Source organism: Lissotriton vulgaris, chromosome 3_1 (assembly GCF_964263255.1).
Source record: "Lissotriton vulgaris chromosome 3_1, aLisVul1.2, whole genome shotgun sequence".
In the NCBI taxonomy this organism is placed as follows: Eukaryota; Metazoa; Chordata; class Amphibia; order Caudata; family Salamandridae; genus Lissotriton; species Lissotriton vulgaris.
This window is the reverse complement of record NC_141689.1, coordinates 493,065,203-493,082,053: the sequence shown is the minus strand read 5'-3', so window position 1 is coordinate 493,082,053 and position 16,851 is coordinate 493,065,203. Positions and strand designations below refer to the sequence as shown.

General features: G+C 48.4%; 1 protein-coding gene across 1 annotated transcript in view; it reads left to right on the top strand.

Moving 5' to 3' along the window:
- Window positions 1-16,851, top strand: part of TENT2 (terminal nucleotidyltransferase 2) — a 569,767-nt gene that overhangs the window by 301,684 nt on the left and 251,232 nt on the right. Inside the window, exon 8 of the mRNA XM_086960733.1 lies at window positions 12,260-12,336. Coding sequence (XP_086816859.1) covers window positions 12,260-12,336 — 77 coding nt within the window. The remainder of the gene's footprint in view (window positions 1-12,259; window positions 12,337-16,851) is intronic.

The window sequence follows — 16,851 nt, the reverse complement described above, 5'->3', positions numbered from 1 at the left end:
TAGTGTGTTGCTCAGAAGACATGCATGGCTTAGGATTTCAGGGTTTAAACCTGATATACAAACAACCATCCTGAACCAAACGGTTAATCCTGACCATTTGTTTGGACCCGAGGTTGATGCGACGCTTGAAAAAATGAAAAAAGATACAGACACTGCTAAGTCTATGGGGGCCCTCCAGTCTCAGCAGTTTCGGGGTGGTTCCTTTCGCCGCTCCAATACCAGAGGCACCTCAAGGGGTCAAGCATCGCAATCCACCCAGTACTACAAGAGCAATACCCAAACCTCATACACCAACAAGGGTAGAGGTGGCTACAGAGGCAACAATGTCAAGGGCAGGGGACGTGGAAACAGCTCCAGGTCCACCGCCGCCAACAAGCAGTGACGTCTTGTCACTGCCCCCCGACCACATAACACCGGTCGGGGGGAGACTCCAGCAGTTCCTGCCCGTGTGGAGATCACCCACCACGGACAGGTGGGTCAAATCTCTTGTCCAGTACGGTTACTGTCTGGAACTTACTTCCACTCCACCAAACATACCTCCAAGAAGCCGTCCTATGTCCGGCGAGCACTTGCACTTGTTGCAGCAGGAAGTTCAGGTCATGCTGCAAAAAGGGGCAATAGAGCTCGTCCCACTACAAGAAAGGGGAACAGGGGTTTACTCTCTGTATTTCTTAATCCCCAAAAAGGACGGATCTCTCAGACCCATCCTGGACCTCAGGCCCCTCAACTGGTACATTCTCTCGGAGCACTTCCATATGCTCACGTTACAGCAGGTACTCCCTCTGCTTCAGCAGGGGGACTTCCTGGCTACGCTGGATCTAAAGGATGCATACTTTCATATCCCCCTGCATCCTTCCCACAGGAAGTATCTCAGATTCACGATTCAAGACCAGCACTACCAGTTCAGGGTTCTGCCGTTCGGGGTCACCACAGCGCCAAGGGTTTTTACAAAGTGCCTGGCGACTGTGGCGGCGCATCTACGACGCCAAAACGTCCACGTCTACCCTTATCTGGACGACTGGCTCATTCAGGCAAAAACAGAACAGCAGTGCGCCGACCACGTGTCCCGCACCATTCATCTCCTGCACGATCTGGGATTCTCTCTGAACTACCCGAAATCCCATCTCCAGCCCGCCCATGTACGACAGTATCTGGGCGCGACGATAAACACTCTGGCAGCCACTGCGCATCCAAATTCAGTGAGAATCGCCAGTATCCAAACGCTGATCCAACGATTCAGGCCTCAACACTCGCTTCCAGCGAAAGTGTTCATGCAGTTGATAGGCATGATGGCCTCCTGCATCTCCATTGTCCCGCACGCGAGGCTACATATGCGTCCGCTTCAGGAGTGCCTAGCACGTCAGTGGACTCAGGCTCATGGGCAACTGACGGACCTAGTGTTGGTGAGCGGTCGGGCGTACAACTCTCTGCATTGGTGGAATCCACAAAACCTTTGCAAGGGCCGACCATTCCAAGAGCCTGTGCCACAGATTATCCTGACAACGGACGCCTCTCTCCAGGGATGGGGAGCTCATGTACTCCACTACACGGTGCAGGGACTATGGACACTACAGCAAAGGAAGATGCACATCAACGTTTTGGAACTGATGGCAATCTTCATGGCCTTGAAGGCATTCAAAGTACATCTGTGCAACAAGGTCGTGTTGATCCGTACGGACAACATGACGGCCATGTACTACATTCAGAAGCAGGGAGGCACACACTCTCCGCAGCTGTCTCATCTGGCTCAGAGCATGTGGAAGTGGGCCATTCAGAGGAACATCTTCCTCATGGCGGAGCATCTCCCGGGCAAGGACAACCAGATGGCGGACCTGCTCAGCAGGCACAGCCATCAAATGCACGAGTGGGAGATACATCCATCAGTACTCCAGCCGTACTTCCAAAGGTGGGGTCATCCAGAGATAGACCTGTTCGCCACAAAGGAGAACGCAAAATGCCAAAGCTTCGCTGCCAGGTTCCCACACCCGCAATCACAGGGCAATGCGATGTGGATGAACTGGTCAGGCAGATTTACGTACGCTTTTCCCCCAGCACCTCTGATACCGCTGGTGGCACGCAAACTCAGGCAGCACTCGATGACTCTCATCCTGGTTGCTCCAACGTGGGCTCGCCAACCGTGGTCCACCACGTTTCTGGAACTCTCCGTGGTACCGCATCAAAGGCTTCATCTCACCCCCAGCCTTCTGACGCAGAGCCATGGCGACATTCAGCACCCAGATCCGCAACAGCTCAACCTGGCGATCTGGCTCCTGAAGTCCTAGAGTTTGGCTACCTCAACCTTCCCCCCGATTGCATGGACATCATTCGGGAGGCAAGGAAGCCCACTACTAGAGCTTGTTATGCAGCTAAATGGAAGCGTTTTGTTATTTACTGTGTAAACCACGACATTGACCCGCTAGATGCTTCCATTCAGAACATCATTTGCTACCTGTTTCACCTGTCCCAATGCAATTTGGCGTATTCTTCCATCCGCATTCATTTGTCTGCGATGGCAGCATACCTCCAGAATAGGCAACACCTATCACTCTTTAAGGTCCCTGCTATCAAGGCTTTTCTGGAAGGACTCAAAAGGGTCATTCCACCACGGACACCACCAGCTCCGGAATGGAACCTCAATGTGGTTCTTACAAGGCTGATGGGTCCTCCCTTTGAGCCACTGCACTCTTGTGAGCTTCAGTTTCTGACTTGGAAGGTGGCTTTCTTAGTGGCAATTACATCGCTACGGAGGGTTAGCGAGCTGCAGGCGCTCACCATCCAAGAACCTTTCTTCCAAGTACACGCTAACAGGGTGGTGCTCCGCACTAACCCTAAATTCTTACCCAAGGTTGTATCTCAATTCCATATGAACCAGACAATTGAGTTGCCAGTGTTTTTTCAAAACCCAGAATCACTGGCGGAGCGGATGCTCCACACCCTTGATGTTAAAAGGGCCTTAATGTACTACGTTGACAGGACAAAAGATTTTCGTAAGACCAAGCAACTTTTCGTTGCATTTGCCTCACACCACAAGGGAAACGCTATCTCCAAAGCTGGGATCGCTAGGTGGATTGTGAAATGCATCCAGATCTGTTACGCTAAAGCTAAACGCACTCTCACAATTCCACCGAGAGCCCACTCCACCAGAAAGTTGGGGGCCTCTATGGCTTTCCTAGGTAACATTCCCTTAGAAGATATTTGTAGAGCAGCCACATGGTCTACCACACATACTTTCACTAAACATTACTGTGTAGACGTGCACTCCAAACAGCAGGCTGCTGTTGGTCAGGCTGTTCTCAAGACACTTTTTCAGACTGCTGCAGCTGGCACGGGCGGCCGCCAATAACGGGAGGACTGCTATGTATTCTATGCACCGATATGAATTCAGCAGCCCACATGCCTCGAACTGCAAATGCTACTTACCAGTATGCATCTGTTCTTGGCATGTAGGGCTGCTGACATTCATATCGCCCACCCTCCTCCCCGGCGCCTGGAGCAGCTGCAGTACTCATACACATGTATGTATACATATGCTCATAGCATGGGCATCACTCACACACTTCACTCCATCTCTGCCAATGGCTAAAAACAATCTGGGGATGGAGGCGATGCCCATGCGCACTGTAGTCCAGGGGAGGAGCCACCCATCTCGTGACACTTCGAAGACTCTTCCAGGACAACAATGTGCAATCATCCGGACCCAACACTAGGCGGCGATCTATGCACAGATATGAATGTCAGCAGCCCTACATGCCAAGAACAGATGCATACTGGTAAGTAGCATTTGCATTACAGCCTTTCTTGTCGCAGCTGACCGATGGAATGGTGGATGTCAGTGGAGTAAGTGAGCTTTGGAGAGCGACCATCTTCCTCAGCAGTTGGTCATGGCCCCCATAAATGCTTTGTTTCATTACTTAATATTGCAGCAGCTAATATTTTATTCTGATTTGAATTTTTTTATTAATTCTCCCCATAGTCAAAATGCCACAATTTGCGTGCACTGCGTCAGTTTTACTTTTATTTCATTTGCGCACCTTATTTAGTTTTGATCTCTCTTTTCATAAACTTTGTTGCAGTCTATGATTTATTACTTCCTTGTAGAGTCTAAGTCCTCTTTTGCAATATATTGATTAATCCAATCAAGTGATACCTAAGCATTGACTAAGTAGCACACATTGTTGTAATTATTTGACATTTAAAGAGCAACAACATGGACATTAGTCCACACATTTACAAAACACTGTTGGTGGTTGCAAGCCAGAAGAAAGTACAAATGAGTCGGCTCTTCCTAAAAACTTTATTTGGTTTGTCCTCTGCTGCTTTGTACTAGCCACAGCAATCGGTTTGCAGTGTGTTGTGTTACAAATTAGCACCTACCGGGGGGCGTGGCTTGGACGGCAGTGCGCATGGCCGCCTAACCTCGAGCTCCGCAACACAGGAGAACGACTCCATCGGTTTCCTGCTGACCCGCTGTCCTTTCCAGCAGCAAAAGCGGTGTTCCTGATGCCTCACACCCTGCTGAGCCCTCCGGTGCCTTGATCTCTCCTCTCGAGGCTTCTGACGAGGAGTTCAGCAATCTTTTGGGACGATCGCGCGCCAGCGCCGATTTCTCGAAAATGGCGCCGCTCCGTCACGTCGGAGATGCCTGACGACCTCCCTGGTCTCTGGTAACCAGCAACACCTGGACGAGTTCGACACAGCCGAGGATGTCAGCTGCTCCCCGGTTTTCCACCTATGCCGGTAAGAAGCGAGAGCTAACACGCTCTCACAGCGCTGTGCTGACACTCTCTGCCCTTCTCGCCTGACCTAAAGATGGCGGCCGCCATCGAAAAAATGCTCCGACTCCTACCTGCTCCGAAAACCAGCAATTCAACATGTGGGAGCCTGTAAAGTGAAGCGGTTCTCCTCTACCTTCAGACAGAAGACCTCCTGTCTGCTTTCTGTGTGGTTTTCCTCGATCCTTGGGGGGTCGCATTTTCTAGGTCACTTTTCTAAAGCACTTTGGCATCGTGCCCCTAACCATCATCTCACTAACCGGCACCTAGCTCTGCTCTCCCTATAAGCTGACTCAGCTAATCTCCTAATATTACCAGCCTCACAAGGAAGCCTTGGATCAGGAGACAACACAGCGCAACTACACTAACAACGCCAATTATCTAGCCTGCACTAGGCTCGCCTGGCTCTGGGAGAATCACCGCGTGGAGCCAACCTTGAGAGTCTCAACAGCCCTAACCTGTTTGGCAACTCCCTGTCTGATCCCACCATCGTCGCTAGCTAGCTAACTGGTAATCACATCTCTTCTCGCACCCCACGTCCAGAATGGCAGGCAGAGAGGAAAAGACAAATTCTAAGAAGGTGAAACCAGAGCCACAAATTTCTGACTCTCCCATTAAGGGCAAACCAGACATGGCAGCCACGATGGAAATGATTTTGAAAAAATTAGGAGACCTCACTGTTATCTCCAAATCCACTAAGGCGAATACTGACGCTATGCAGCTTGAGCTAACGGCCATCAGAGCTGATATGAATGACCTAAAATCCGGGCTGAACACAGCGGAACAGCGCATCAGCGACGTGGAGGACCTCGCACGTCAATCAGCTGCTAGAATACAGCGCCTTGAAGACACCACTAACACCCTCAGACGCCAACATGCTGAGTTGGAAGACCGCAACAGGCGAGGGAACATTAGAATTTTTGGCATACCCGAAAACGCAGAAAAAGATGCAGACTCTTGCGTGACTTTCCTGGAAGCATGGATCCCCATGATTACCGGCATTGCTTTCCCACATGGTCTGGAGCTAGACCGTGCGCATAGAATCCCCACATTCACTACTAACCGCGAGAAGGGCCCCAGACCAATGATATGCAAACCACTCCGATATCAGCATGTCGATCTGATCCTACAATACGCAAGGAAACAGCACTCCATCGTTTGGGAAGGTCAGAGGATCATCTTTACACAGGACTACTCCAAGGACACAGTGGAGGTTCGCAAGGGGTTTCTGGAAATCCGCGCCAAGCTTAGATCCAAGAACATACCCTACTCCTTTGCAGGGCCAGCCAAGTTCAAAATCACAATAAACGGCCGCACAAAATTCTTCACGGACCCGAAAGATCTGGAAAACTACCTGCAAAATGGCCCACCTCAGGAAATGGACCAATCGAATGGCCCTTCCAACAAAAGGAAGACCACGTGACTGTCATGACAAAGAACAGGTCTATCGGATCTCTATCCTTTCCAGGTCGCACTATTGTGTACTTGCAGTTTTGTAATAGTTTGGTAATAGTTGCCTTCTCTAGTTGTTTGCTAGTCCGCCCACTCGATAGTGACGTTTTATGATCTCCTTTGGTTTGCAACAGGATTGGTGATTGCTTGCATAATGTCGGGCAAGTTCTACTCTCACACTTAGACTCTATTGCACGACGCAAATAGTCGCTACTAGTTTGTCATTATTGCTATTATATGTTTCTGTGCACATATATTGCCCTTACTACAGGGAGTTCAATCCAATTTAACGATTCAAGTTTTCTTAACGCAACGTTTAGCTGGTTCTAACCTTCTTACTGCTTTCGTCTGCACGTTGCAGACAGTCACTCCTGGTTTAACACAGCATATTATTGCGCACAAACACTACCATTACGCTCGTATTATTGCTGCAGTAAATGTTACCCGCTGCCACACAGTCTGGACATCTAAATCCTCTTAAGTTTAACATTGGAACTAATGAATATCGATTGCTAATGTTTAATAACTCCTGTTTTGCCTAGCTAGGTACTGTCGTCGTACTCCCTACGTACGTATTGGGGGGGGAGGGGGGGAGGGGGGATTGGGAGGGCTTGCATGGGGATTGGGAAAAAGAGAGAGTTTTCAGCAGATAATAATTGTTGGTACCTTATAGCATTGTATATCTTTTTGTGTTATTTTTTGTCCCTTTTTCTGTCTGTTCCATTCAGCTACAACACATTCAGCTACAACACAAGGACGCTAGTTATACCCCTAGCCACTTCGCTAGCTCTGTCCACTTGGTATTGTATTAGCACACAGGCTCCCACGGGGATGTTTGTCTCATTCTTCTGCCCCCCACCAGATCACCACTTAGCGATAACCTTGCCCACTAATGTCTAACACTAAATCATTAGCGGATGACCTCAACATAGTTTCGTTAAATGTTAAGGGTCTTAACCACCCTGTAAAAAGGAGGAAAGTGTTCGACTACATCGCCAAAACTAAGGGGGATATTATCCTCCTACAGGAAACTAAACTATCGGAAGAGGACACACGTTTCTTAAACGTCCATTGGTCTTCCCATATACTGTCATCCCCTGCACCGCACAAGAAAGGAGGTCTAATTACCCTGATATCAAAGAAGTCGAACATAACACTAGTTTCACACACTCATGATACGGAGGGAAGGGTTCTGGTGGCCCATCTACGCAGGGAAGATGACCCAATTCACGTTGTGAACATTTACGGCCCTAACTCAGACGACCCCGGGTTTTGGGACTCCGTTTCCCGCTCGATGGAGCATATCCCTCAGGACGACCTTCTCATTGTGGGAGGCGATTTTAATCTTCCTCTAGACCCCCTACTAGACCGGCAGTCCAAATGCGCTTTTCACCCATCACGCTCACATGAGGCACTCCTGCGGCTATGCGAAAGGTACTGCCTTAAAGACTCATGGCGTCTCCAAAACCCTGATGGGAGAGACTTCACCTTTTACTCCACTCCCCACAACTCCTACTCGCGTATTGACTTTATCCTAATATCTTCTACATTTGCACACCTAATCGAGGAAACCGACATCGCCCCTAAACTGATCTCCGATCATGCATGTATCCACACCAAACTTGCAGGCTCCCGCTCAATCAGACCGCCCAGAAGATGGCGTTTCAACGATGAAACACTAACCAACCCGGACGACAAACTACAGATTACTAAAGCCATTGAAGAGTACTTACTCTTAAATAATGTCCCTGACACAGATCCAAACATCCTCTGGGACGCGCTCAAAGCCACGATCCGTGGAGTTATTATTAATATAAGAACCAGAGCCAACAAAGCGATAAACAAAGAACTAGAGCAACTGGAGCAGGAGATCAGATCACTAGAATCCTTACACAAAACCAATCCTCAAGACTCCAAACCCCTTGACCAACTCATAAAAAAGAAATACGAGTATAATTCCATTGTGAGCAAGAGAGCAGGCGTGTGGATCAACCGCTTCAAAGCCTTGAAGCTGTGTGAGGGAAACAGAGCCGGGAAGCTGTTGGCCTCCTACCTTAAACACAAGCAGAAATTAACAACCATATCCTCTATAAAGGATCCCGCTAATAACACGCACACCAGCCAGTCCAAGATTCTTGATACCTTTAAGCAATTTTACGAAGAATTATACAAGAATGATAAGCCCCTGGACCCACAGTCATGCATAGATTACCTAAAGACCCTAGACCTCCCCAGACTCTCAGAGATAGACGAATTAAATCTAGGGTCACCCATCAGCATCACAGAAATCTCGACGGCCATAAAAACACTCAAAGGCAACAAAGCCCCGGGCCCTGATGGCTTTTCTGCCTCTTTCTACAAAGCCTTTGACAACCAACTCTCCCCGACACTCCAAACCGTGTTCAACTCCACCGCCTCCAGTGGGAGTATCTCTCCCTCGATGAGTGAAGCCACAATAATTGTTATACCCAAGGAAGGGAAAGATCCCCTCCAGACAAAAAATTACCGCCCCATTTCACTCATAAATATTGACTGTAAGATCTATGCCAAGATCTTAGCAACTAGACTAAACGCCGTACTGCCCAAATTGATAAGTCCATCACAAGTAGGATTTTTGAAACACAGGATGTCAAACGACAACACCAGACTCCTATGCCACATACTTGAAAAAGCGAAAAACTGCAAAATGCCGATGGTTGCAATAACCCTAGATGCTGAGAAAGCATTCGACAAAGTCTCATGGCCATTTCTTCAGCATTGTATGAGCGCATTCAATCTGGGTAATTCTTTCATTAAAATGGTGATGGCCTTATACTCCGCCCCCTCTGCCCGTATATCTATTAATGGAACACTCTCTGACCCGTTCCGCCTATTCCAAGGAACTAGACAGGGTTGCCCACTTTCACCGGCTCTATTTCTGCTGGCTCTTGAGCCACTACTCACCGACATCAAGAAAAATGAGGACATCGCAGGTGTCACATTCGGAAACACTCAGATAAAACTAGCGGCATATGCCGACGACATCTTAATAGCCACAGAACACCCAACCCTATCAATTAAGGGGCTTATGTCTTCCATCAGTAAGTACTCGGCTTTGTCCGGCTATAAGTTAAACAAGGACAAATCCGAAGTTAAACCCCTTAATGTACATACTACCAAAGAGGTCCTTGGAAATTCAGGTCTAGCCTGGCAACCGGATGTCATCAAGTACCTAGGAATAGAATTCACTGACAACATACTAAGTACACTCAAGCACAATGAATCAACCACACTAGCGAAAATTAAAAGAATCTTGGATGGTTGGTCGCCGCGATTCATTACATGGTGGGGTCGGATAGAGACGATAAAAATGATGATCTCCCCATTGGTCAATTACCTGAGCTCGATGCTTCCCCTAACGCTCTCTAACGATTTCCACTCAAAACTGGATAAGGTAATCACCTCCTTCCTCTGGCAGGGGAAAAAAGCCAGGATCAGCATGAAAAAGCTACGACTAGATAAATCCTTGGGTGGCGTCAATCTGGCCGACTTTAGAATCTACCAGACCGCCTTCCTGGCCAGGCAAGGTGCGATCTGGCTCACTCCACAGCCTGATTACACACCTGTGTGGCTACACATCGAAAAATCCCTAGTGCAAGGCCTTGACCCCTCCTCCCTCCTTACCATCAAAGTGCGTCCCGATATCGACTCTAGCATCATATTTAAAAACACTAAGAATTCCCTCCTCCATATAAGTAAATCTCTACCCCATCAATTTCGCAATTCAAAGTGGGAATCCCTATGGCGAAATAACACTATAACATACAAAGGTAAACCGCTGTATAATCCTTCTTGGATCAGGAAGGGAATACACTTCCCTCACCACCTCTACGAGGGCCAAACACCACTCACATTCAAGGAATTACAGGATAGATTTCAACTCGAGAACATTGACTTCTACTATTTCCTACAAGTTAAGGTGGCCCTAACCAAAGCAAACTTGGGCAACACATCCCCCTCACTCCCTGGCCTTTTATCCACCCTTAATAGACTTGGCCACCAGGTTTCCAGAATGTACAAAATGATCAAACCACAGACATCTAACCTGGTCTCTGCATTACAATCCTATTGGGAATCATACTCCTCCACTCCCACATCTGATAACGAGTGGGCCAGAATTTGGGAATCGACCACAAGACACAAAATTAGCCCAACTCTATCCCAAACTAAATTCTGGCTCCTACACAAAGCCTTTTGGACCCCCAGGAGACTTTTTCTGCACAACATCAAAGACAATGACTCCTGCTGGAACTGTTTGGAAGCGGGAGGAGACCTTGAACATCTAATATTTAAATGCCCCCGGGTTGCCACATACTGGGACAGGATATTTGACTTTGTTAACAAAGCCCTGCACGTTTCTCTCCCGAGAGAATTTGCTACTCTAGTTATGGGTTCTTCCAAAGCTGTCACTTTAAATGAAAATGACAAAGCCCTACTTGATCTTTTACTGACGGCGGCGGTTAAAGTCATAACGTCCAACTGGAAAAATACAGCCAAAGCCTCCTTCCCCCATTGGCTCAACTGGGTTTCTAATCTCAGGGGTGCCGATACCATTGCACTTGCCTCTCACCCCTGGCGCCCACAACACAGGAAAATATGGGTCTCACTTGACGCTCACTTTGATCTCTTCAAACCTCCGTGAGGCACCTAAAACATTGTTGTGGCAAGCAATTTCTCAATATGTCATTTGATGGCTGTGATTCACCCTGCTGTGCTATATGACCGATCTGCCCGCTGACATATGCCTTCGTGTTGTACGGACTTGATGCTTGATTGTCATTTTCTTTATTTACCTGGTATATTTTTCCCCCCGCATGTTATGTTTACTCCATATTATGTTACTTCACCGCCTCTCGGTTTATTATGTACGTGTACCATGGTCTTTATCTGCTATTATTTGTTCTGCTCATATCAATACCAAACTCTCTCAATAAAAAACTCTGTGAAATAAAAAAACAAATTAGCACCTACCGCTTCCACAGCCTTCACGGGTTATCTAAATGCATGTCACTCTTGGTGGTCTGACACTCAATATTCTCCCAAGAGAGGACTAAAAGACCCAGATTTGTGCTCGACCTCTTATTTTCAGTACTTCCACTTAATCAGCAAATGTCATAATGTTTCCTGTTATTCATTGCTGAATTTATTGTGCATTTCACAGCTAATGTGCTATGTTGCTGAAGTGTTTTCATTTTAATCTTGTTATTCTTGTTCCACTTTAGGCCAGGCCACTCTCTGCCAGACAGAGAATTGTTTTTCTTCTTGCTTTTTTTGTTCTTTGAATCCAGCACATTAAAAAGTCAGTTCACAACATTTTTGTGAGTATGTTTCCCATGTCCTGGTCAGTGTTTGCTTGGTCGTATTGTTGTTGCTGCCTGACTTACACCTCTTAATGTCTGTTTTTATGGAACCACAAAGGGCTACATCAGTATCTGCGTCATCTTAGCCCCTGTCCTACAAGGCACGGAGTGCAGGAATATTAATTTGATTGTTGCCCACTTCCATCTCTTATTGTTGTCTAGGGAGATCTTTAGATTACCACAGAGTAGAGGACCTAGGATTGCGCGGTGGTTATTGAAGCTCCTGCACTTGTACCCCACCTGACAAAAGACCAAGAGTTTATTGGAGTCACAGCTGTCTTTCTGACTGGCTTGCCTCATCCACTTATTTTATTTTTAAAGGAGTTTTTGGCCTTGAAGTAAGTACTTATGGATCTCGTGTGAAGGCGATCAGTTTTTAAATGTCAGGAAACCTACAAGGCAGTGCTAGGATTACAAGTAAGTAACATTTACTTATCAGACCTTTCACATTTTCATTTATTTTCCTGCATTGCTTATAGAAACTCTTCATTATAGATAATTATTAATGAATGTCTTCTTCTCTGTTCTCCTAATACTTCTGTTTCAACTCTTTTTAAATAACTTACTCAAGCATTCCTTAATGAATTGAGTTGTGTATCCTACATACTAAAGCTAATTAAATATTTTTTATTTTAGTGGTGTGGAGTTTGACTTGAATGTTAACAATGTTGTGGGAATAAGGAACACGTTTCTTCTACGGACTTATGCGCACAGTAAGTTTTACTTGCTAGTTTTTAAAAAGACATTTTAGTAATCAATGTGTATAATGGTTTGGAATGCATGTTCGCATTTATCTTTTGCGATATGGAACACTATGGCTGAAAACAGTATGTGATAGAGACTTCTAGCTGCAGATTTCTTACTATTAATTTCTCCAGGCGACAGACTGTATTCAGATGATTTTTATTGAGCAGTAACCCTGCATGCCTGTAGGTGGTGTTGATCGTTGTTGGCGCCAGAAGTGACGTCGCAGTATGTATATAGGCGCCACTCAGGTGTGCTGGAGTTGATTCCTTTCAAGCTGGCCAATGCCGATCCGGAGAAGAGCTACCCATCTGTCGTTTTTTGACGGGCCTTTTTTGGCATTTTGTCAACTGTTTTGAGGCCTTGCCTCCTGGTGTGTTGAGGCCCGAAGCCTTTGAGAGAGTGGTCCCTGAATCTGGTAGTGGCCCCTGAATCTGGTAGTGGCCCGGTACGTGGAAATGGAGGTCCAGCTCGAGGGGTAGGTCCCGGTATAGTCTCAGGGCCCAAAATCCTCTTTGTTCCTTCTAAGTCCTTGGGACACTCTGGTCAGAGGCACAAGAAAAAGACAATGAAGTCAAAGCGCACTTAGTCTTCTCATCCGTCGGCCTCGTTCCCTGGAACATGCGCCGACTTCGCGTTTCCTCGAATTTCCAAAGGCTGGAGCGACCCCCACTCAACTGAAGGAGTTATGAGGCCATGCGCCTCCTATTTGGGCAGCCTGACAACACCAATGTGCCTTCAGACATCAAGCTGGGCCCTTCTGGTTCCACGCCGGCGACTCCTGCCCAGGCTCCAGGGAGACACCCAAGGATCCGTTGGTGGATCTGCACAGATCGTGCCATGTTGACCTTCCCCGGCCCGATACCGATAGACCCTGAGTCCCTCGGCGCCACTGTCCCCATTGTCATCCCCAACTCTTACACTGAGCAGGATGGGTGTCGCCAGACTCCGGCAGGAGCCTTGCCTTCTAGATCGAAGCCTAAGGCTTATTTTCTTGGGCTTAGGCTCTGGGAAGGCTGAGAGGGTCATTGGACCCTTTAGAATGTCAGTCCAATGAGGAAGAACAGAGTATGGACTGGTGTGAGGACCTGGGTAAGGCCAGCAGCCTGGATGCTTCCCCAGATGCTGATCTGCTCTCACCATATTGTTGCTACGGGTGTGGGAGCTTCCTACCCAGTGGTGGTGGGGAGGGCCGCTGATGTTCTTGACCTGCAGCTACCCTCAGTGGCAGTCGAGACTAATCTCTTGGCAGAGGTGCTGAAACCGGGAGTCTCCACCAACTGTCATCTTTTTGGGGAGCTGGTCCAAAGCCAAAACACCAGGGCTTCCGTGAATAGGACAATAGCCCAATGCCATAGCCCTGCTCCTGGGGGCCCAAACCTACCCACACAACACCCTACCCCTGACACCCTGATAGATTGGTGGTCCAAGATGCCCCCTACCAAGGCCCTTTACCTACTGCTCACCCAGATAGGGATTCCAAGAGGCTGGACTAATTTTGAAAGATGTTTTCTTCCACCAGCCTGGCATTGCGGTCCGTGAACACTGCATGCCTTTGGGACTTGTAATCTCACACGTTGTGGGATACAGTTGCGCAAGTGCTGCCACAGGTCCCGTAGCAGACCTGGACTGTACTGTCCCAAGCTGTTACTGATGGGAGAGGAGCTGCAAAGTTCACAATTCAATGCAGACTTGACACAACTGACTTGCAAGGCAGAGCGGTTTCCATGCCCCACTGGCAGTCCATAACATTGGACAGGTGTGTTTTACAGATTGTCCAAAAGCGCTACTCCCTTCCCTTCCAGACTACCCGTCGCCCTCATGCCCTCATGCCATCATCTCATAACCCGTTTAGGGAGGTTAACTGTAGCTCCTCAATGAGGAGGTTGCAGCTCTCTTGACCAAGGGAGCCATAGAGAGGGTTCCGGTGCCAGAATTAGGTTGTGGATGTTATTCCAGCTACTTTCTGGCTCTCAAAAAGCACAAGAACCTGCGTCCTATCCTCTATTTCCAGACCCTCAATCTTTCTCAAGAAGTCAAAATGCAAGTACTCACGTTGGGTCAGGTCTTGTTTGCCCTGGTTCTAGGAGACTGGATGGTAGCATTGGACATTCAGGATGCCTATTTTCATATTCCTTTCCTGCCTTCCCATATTCCTCATCCTGCCTTCCCACAGTTGCGCAAGTGATGCCACAGGTCCCGGAGCAGACCTGTACTGTACTGTCCCAAGCTGTCACTGACTGGAGAGGAGCTGCAAAGTTCCCAATTTGATTCAGATTTGACACAACCGACTTGCATGGCAGAGCGGTTTCCATGACAATGGCCCTTAGGCGCCACCTCTGGCTGAGGATAACTGGCTTTTCAGGGGATGTCAAAGCTTCCGTGCACATGCCCTTCAATAGCACTCATCTTTTCGGAGACCAGGCAGATTCAGCACTCAAGCACTCTAAGAATTCTCGTGCTACATCTAGCTATTTAGGCCTCTTTGCTGCCCCACTTCCGCCTCAATCTGCCTTTATCTCTATTCAGGACTGTGGAAGGGACTTCCAGCCATACAGATTCCCGCCCAGCCGCGGGTTTCGCATGCTTCCCAGCCTCTGCATGGCTGAGGGTGCGGTACCCAGAGGCCTCATGGGTCAGGTGGCATGGGGTCTGTTCAGTCTGCCACTCCTCTAACTGCAACAGTCTCTAAACGTATCTAGTCTGCTCCTTTACCACCATGGGCACCCAGTTGGTTGAAGGATTCACCATGACCTGCCCCACTGGCAGTCCATAACATTGGACAGGTGGGTTGTACTGGTTGTCCGAAAGTGCTACTCCATTCCCTTCCAGACTACCCCCCCCCCTTTGGCCTTACCAGTGCCCCTCGCTGTTCACCAAGGTGACGGCAGTGGTTGCAGCTCATCTGCGGAGATCAGGGTGGCAGTATTCCCCTATCTCAAGAGAGTGGCTGCTGAATGCGGCTTGCACCAGGCGTTAGTCTTCACCTCCAGTCTATTGCAAACCTTCTGCACTCGCTGGGGTTCACTATCAACGTGCCAAAGTCACACCTGACTCCCTCTCAGGCGCTCCCTTTCATTGGAGCTGTTCTGAACACAGTGCAGATTTGGCCTTATCCCCTGAGTGACGGATCCACGAAATTCAGACACCCTTCCCCTCCGATCCCCAAACACTATCTGTGGCGTCCCCCAAGGCTCCTTGCTCAGCCCCACCCTCTTCAATATTTACATGACCCTGCTGGCCACAATTGTACGCAGTCACAGACTCCACATCAACTCATACGCTGAGGACACACAACCCATCCTCTCTCTCAGTGAAGACACCCCTGTAATCTCCTCAAGCTTCCACATCCTCGGAATGCTCCGCAAGATCTTCAGGGGATCCCACCCAGCACCAGGAAAACGGTACCACATGCCCTTATCACCAGCCGACTAGATAACAGTAGCACACTCCATGCCCGAATCACAACCCAACCACTGAAACGCCTCCAGAACATCCAAAACACTGCTGCTGGACTCGTCCTAGATCTCACAAAATGGTCAAGCATAACCTCAAGGACCTCCACTGGCTCCATATGGAGAAGAGATGCCACAAGTTTAAGGCCCTCCACAACATAGGACACGCCTACGTTAACCACCGACTGACCTTCCACCAGACAACTCCGCTCAGCCCACCTAGCCCTCTCACACTTCCCAAGCATCCGTCAGACCTGAGGAGAGGGGCGATTCTTCTCCTGCCTCACTGCCATATCCTAGAACGACCAGTACCTCCACCTCCAGGTCGCCAACACCCACTCCGACTTTAGTAGGGCACTCAAGACTTGACTGTTCGACTAATTTGCCCATCCTCAGCGCCTGGATACCACCCAGCATGATAAGTTGCGCTTTACAAATCCGGATTGATTGATTCCAATGTTTCATCCTCTATCCTGGGTTTCAGTGAGTCTGACTCGGATGCTGCTGGGCCTTATGGCAGCCTGCATCTTGCTGGTGACACATGCCTGTTGGCATATGCAGACTTTGCAGTGGGGCCTGAAGTTCCAGTGGGTGCAGCATCAGAGAAATCTCTCGGACCTGGTCTAATTCTCGGAGGGAACTGGGAAAGATCTACAGTGGTGACTCACGAACCGTGATTTGGTCAGAGACCGATCCCTCTTCCTTCCCCACCAGATCTCACAGGAGTGTCAGGTGCCTCACACCTGGGATGGGGTGACCATCTGGGAGAAGAGGAGATCAGAAGATGCTGCTTTCCCACAGAATTCGGACTCCACATCCGCCTGCTGGAGCTCCGTGCGATCTGCCTGGCATTGTAAGCTTTCCAACATCCATCAAGGGAAAGTTTTAGGAAGCTGGCACTTCAATTAATAGACCAAAAAGATGTTTATTGTTGTATAGAGTCCAGTTATCCCTTATGAGTGTACTGGGACTTTAACAATCCCAAGGTGCTCTTTATGTGGTAGTGTGGTCGAGTAGCCTTAGGCTTAT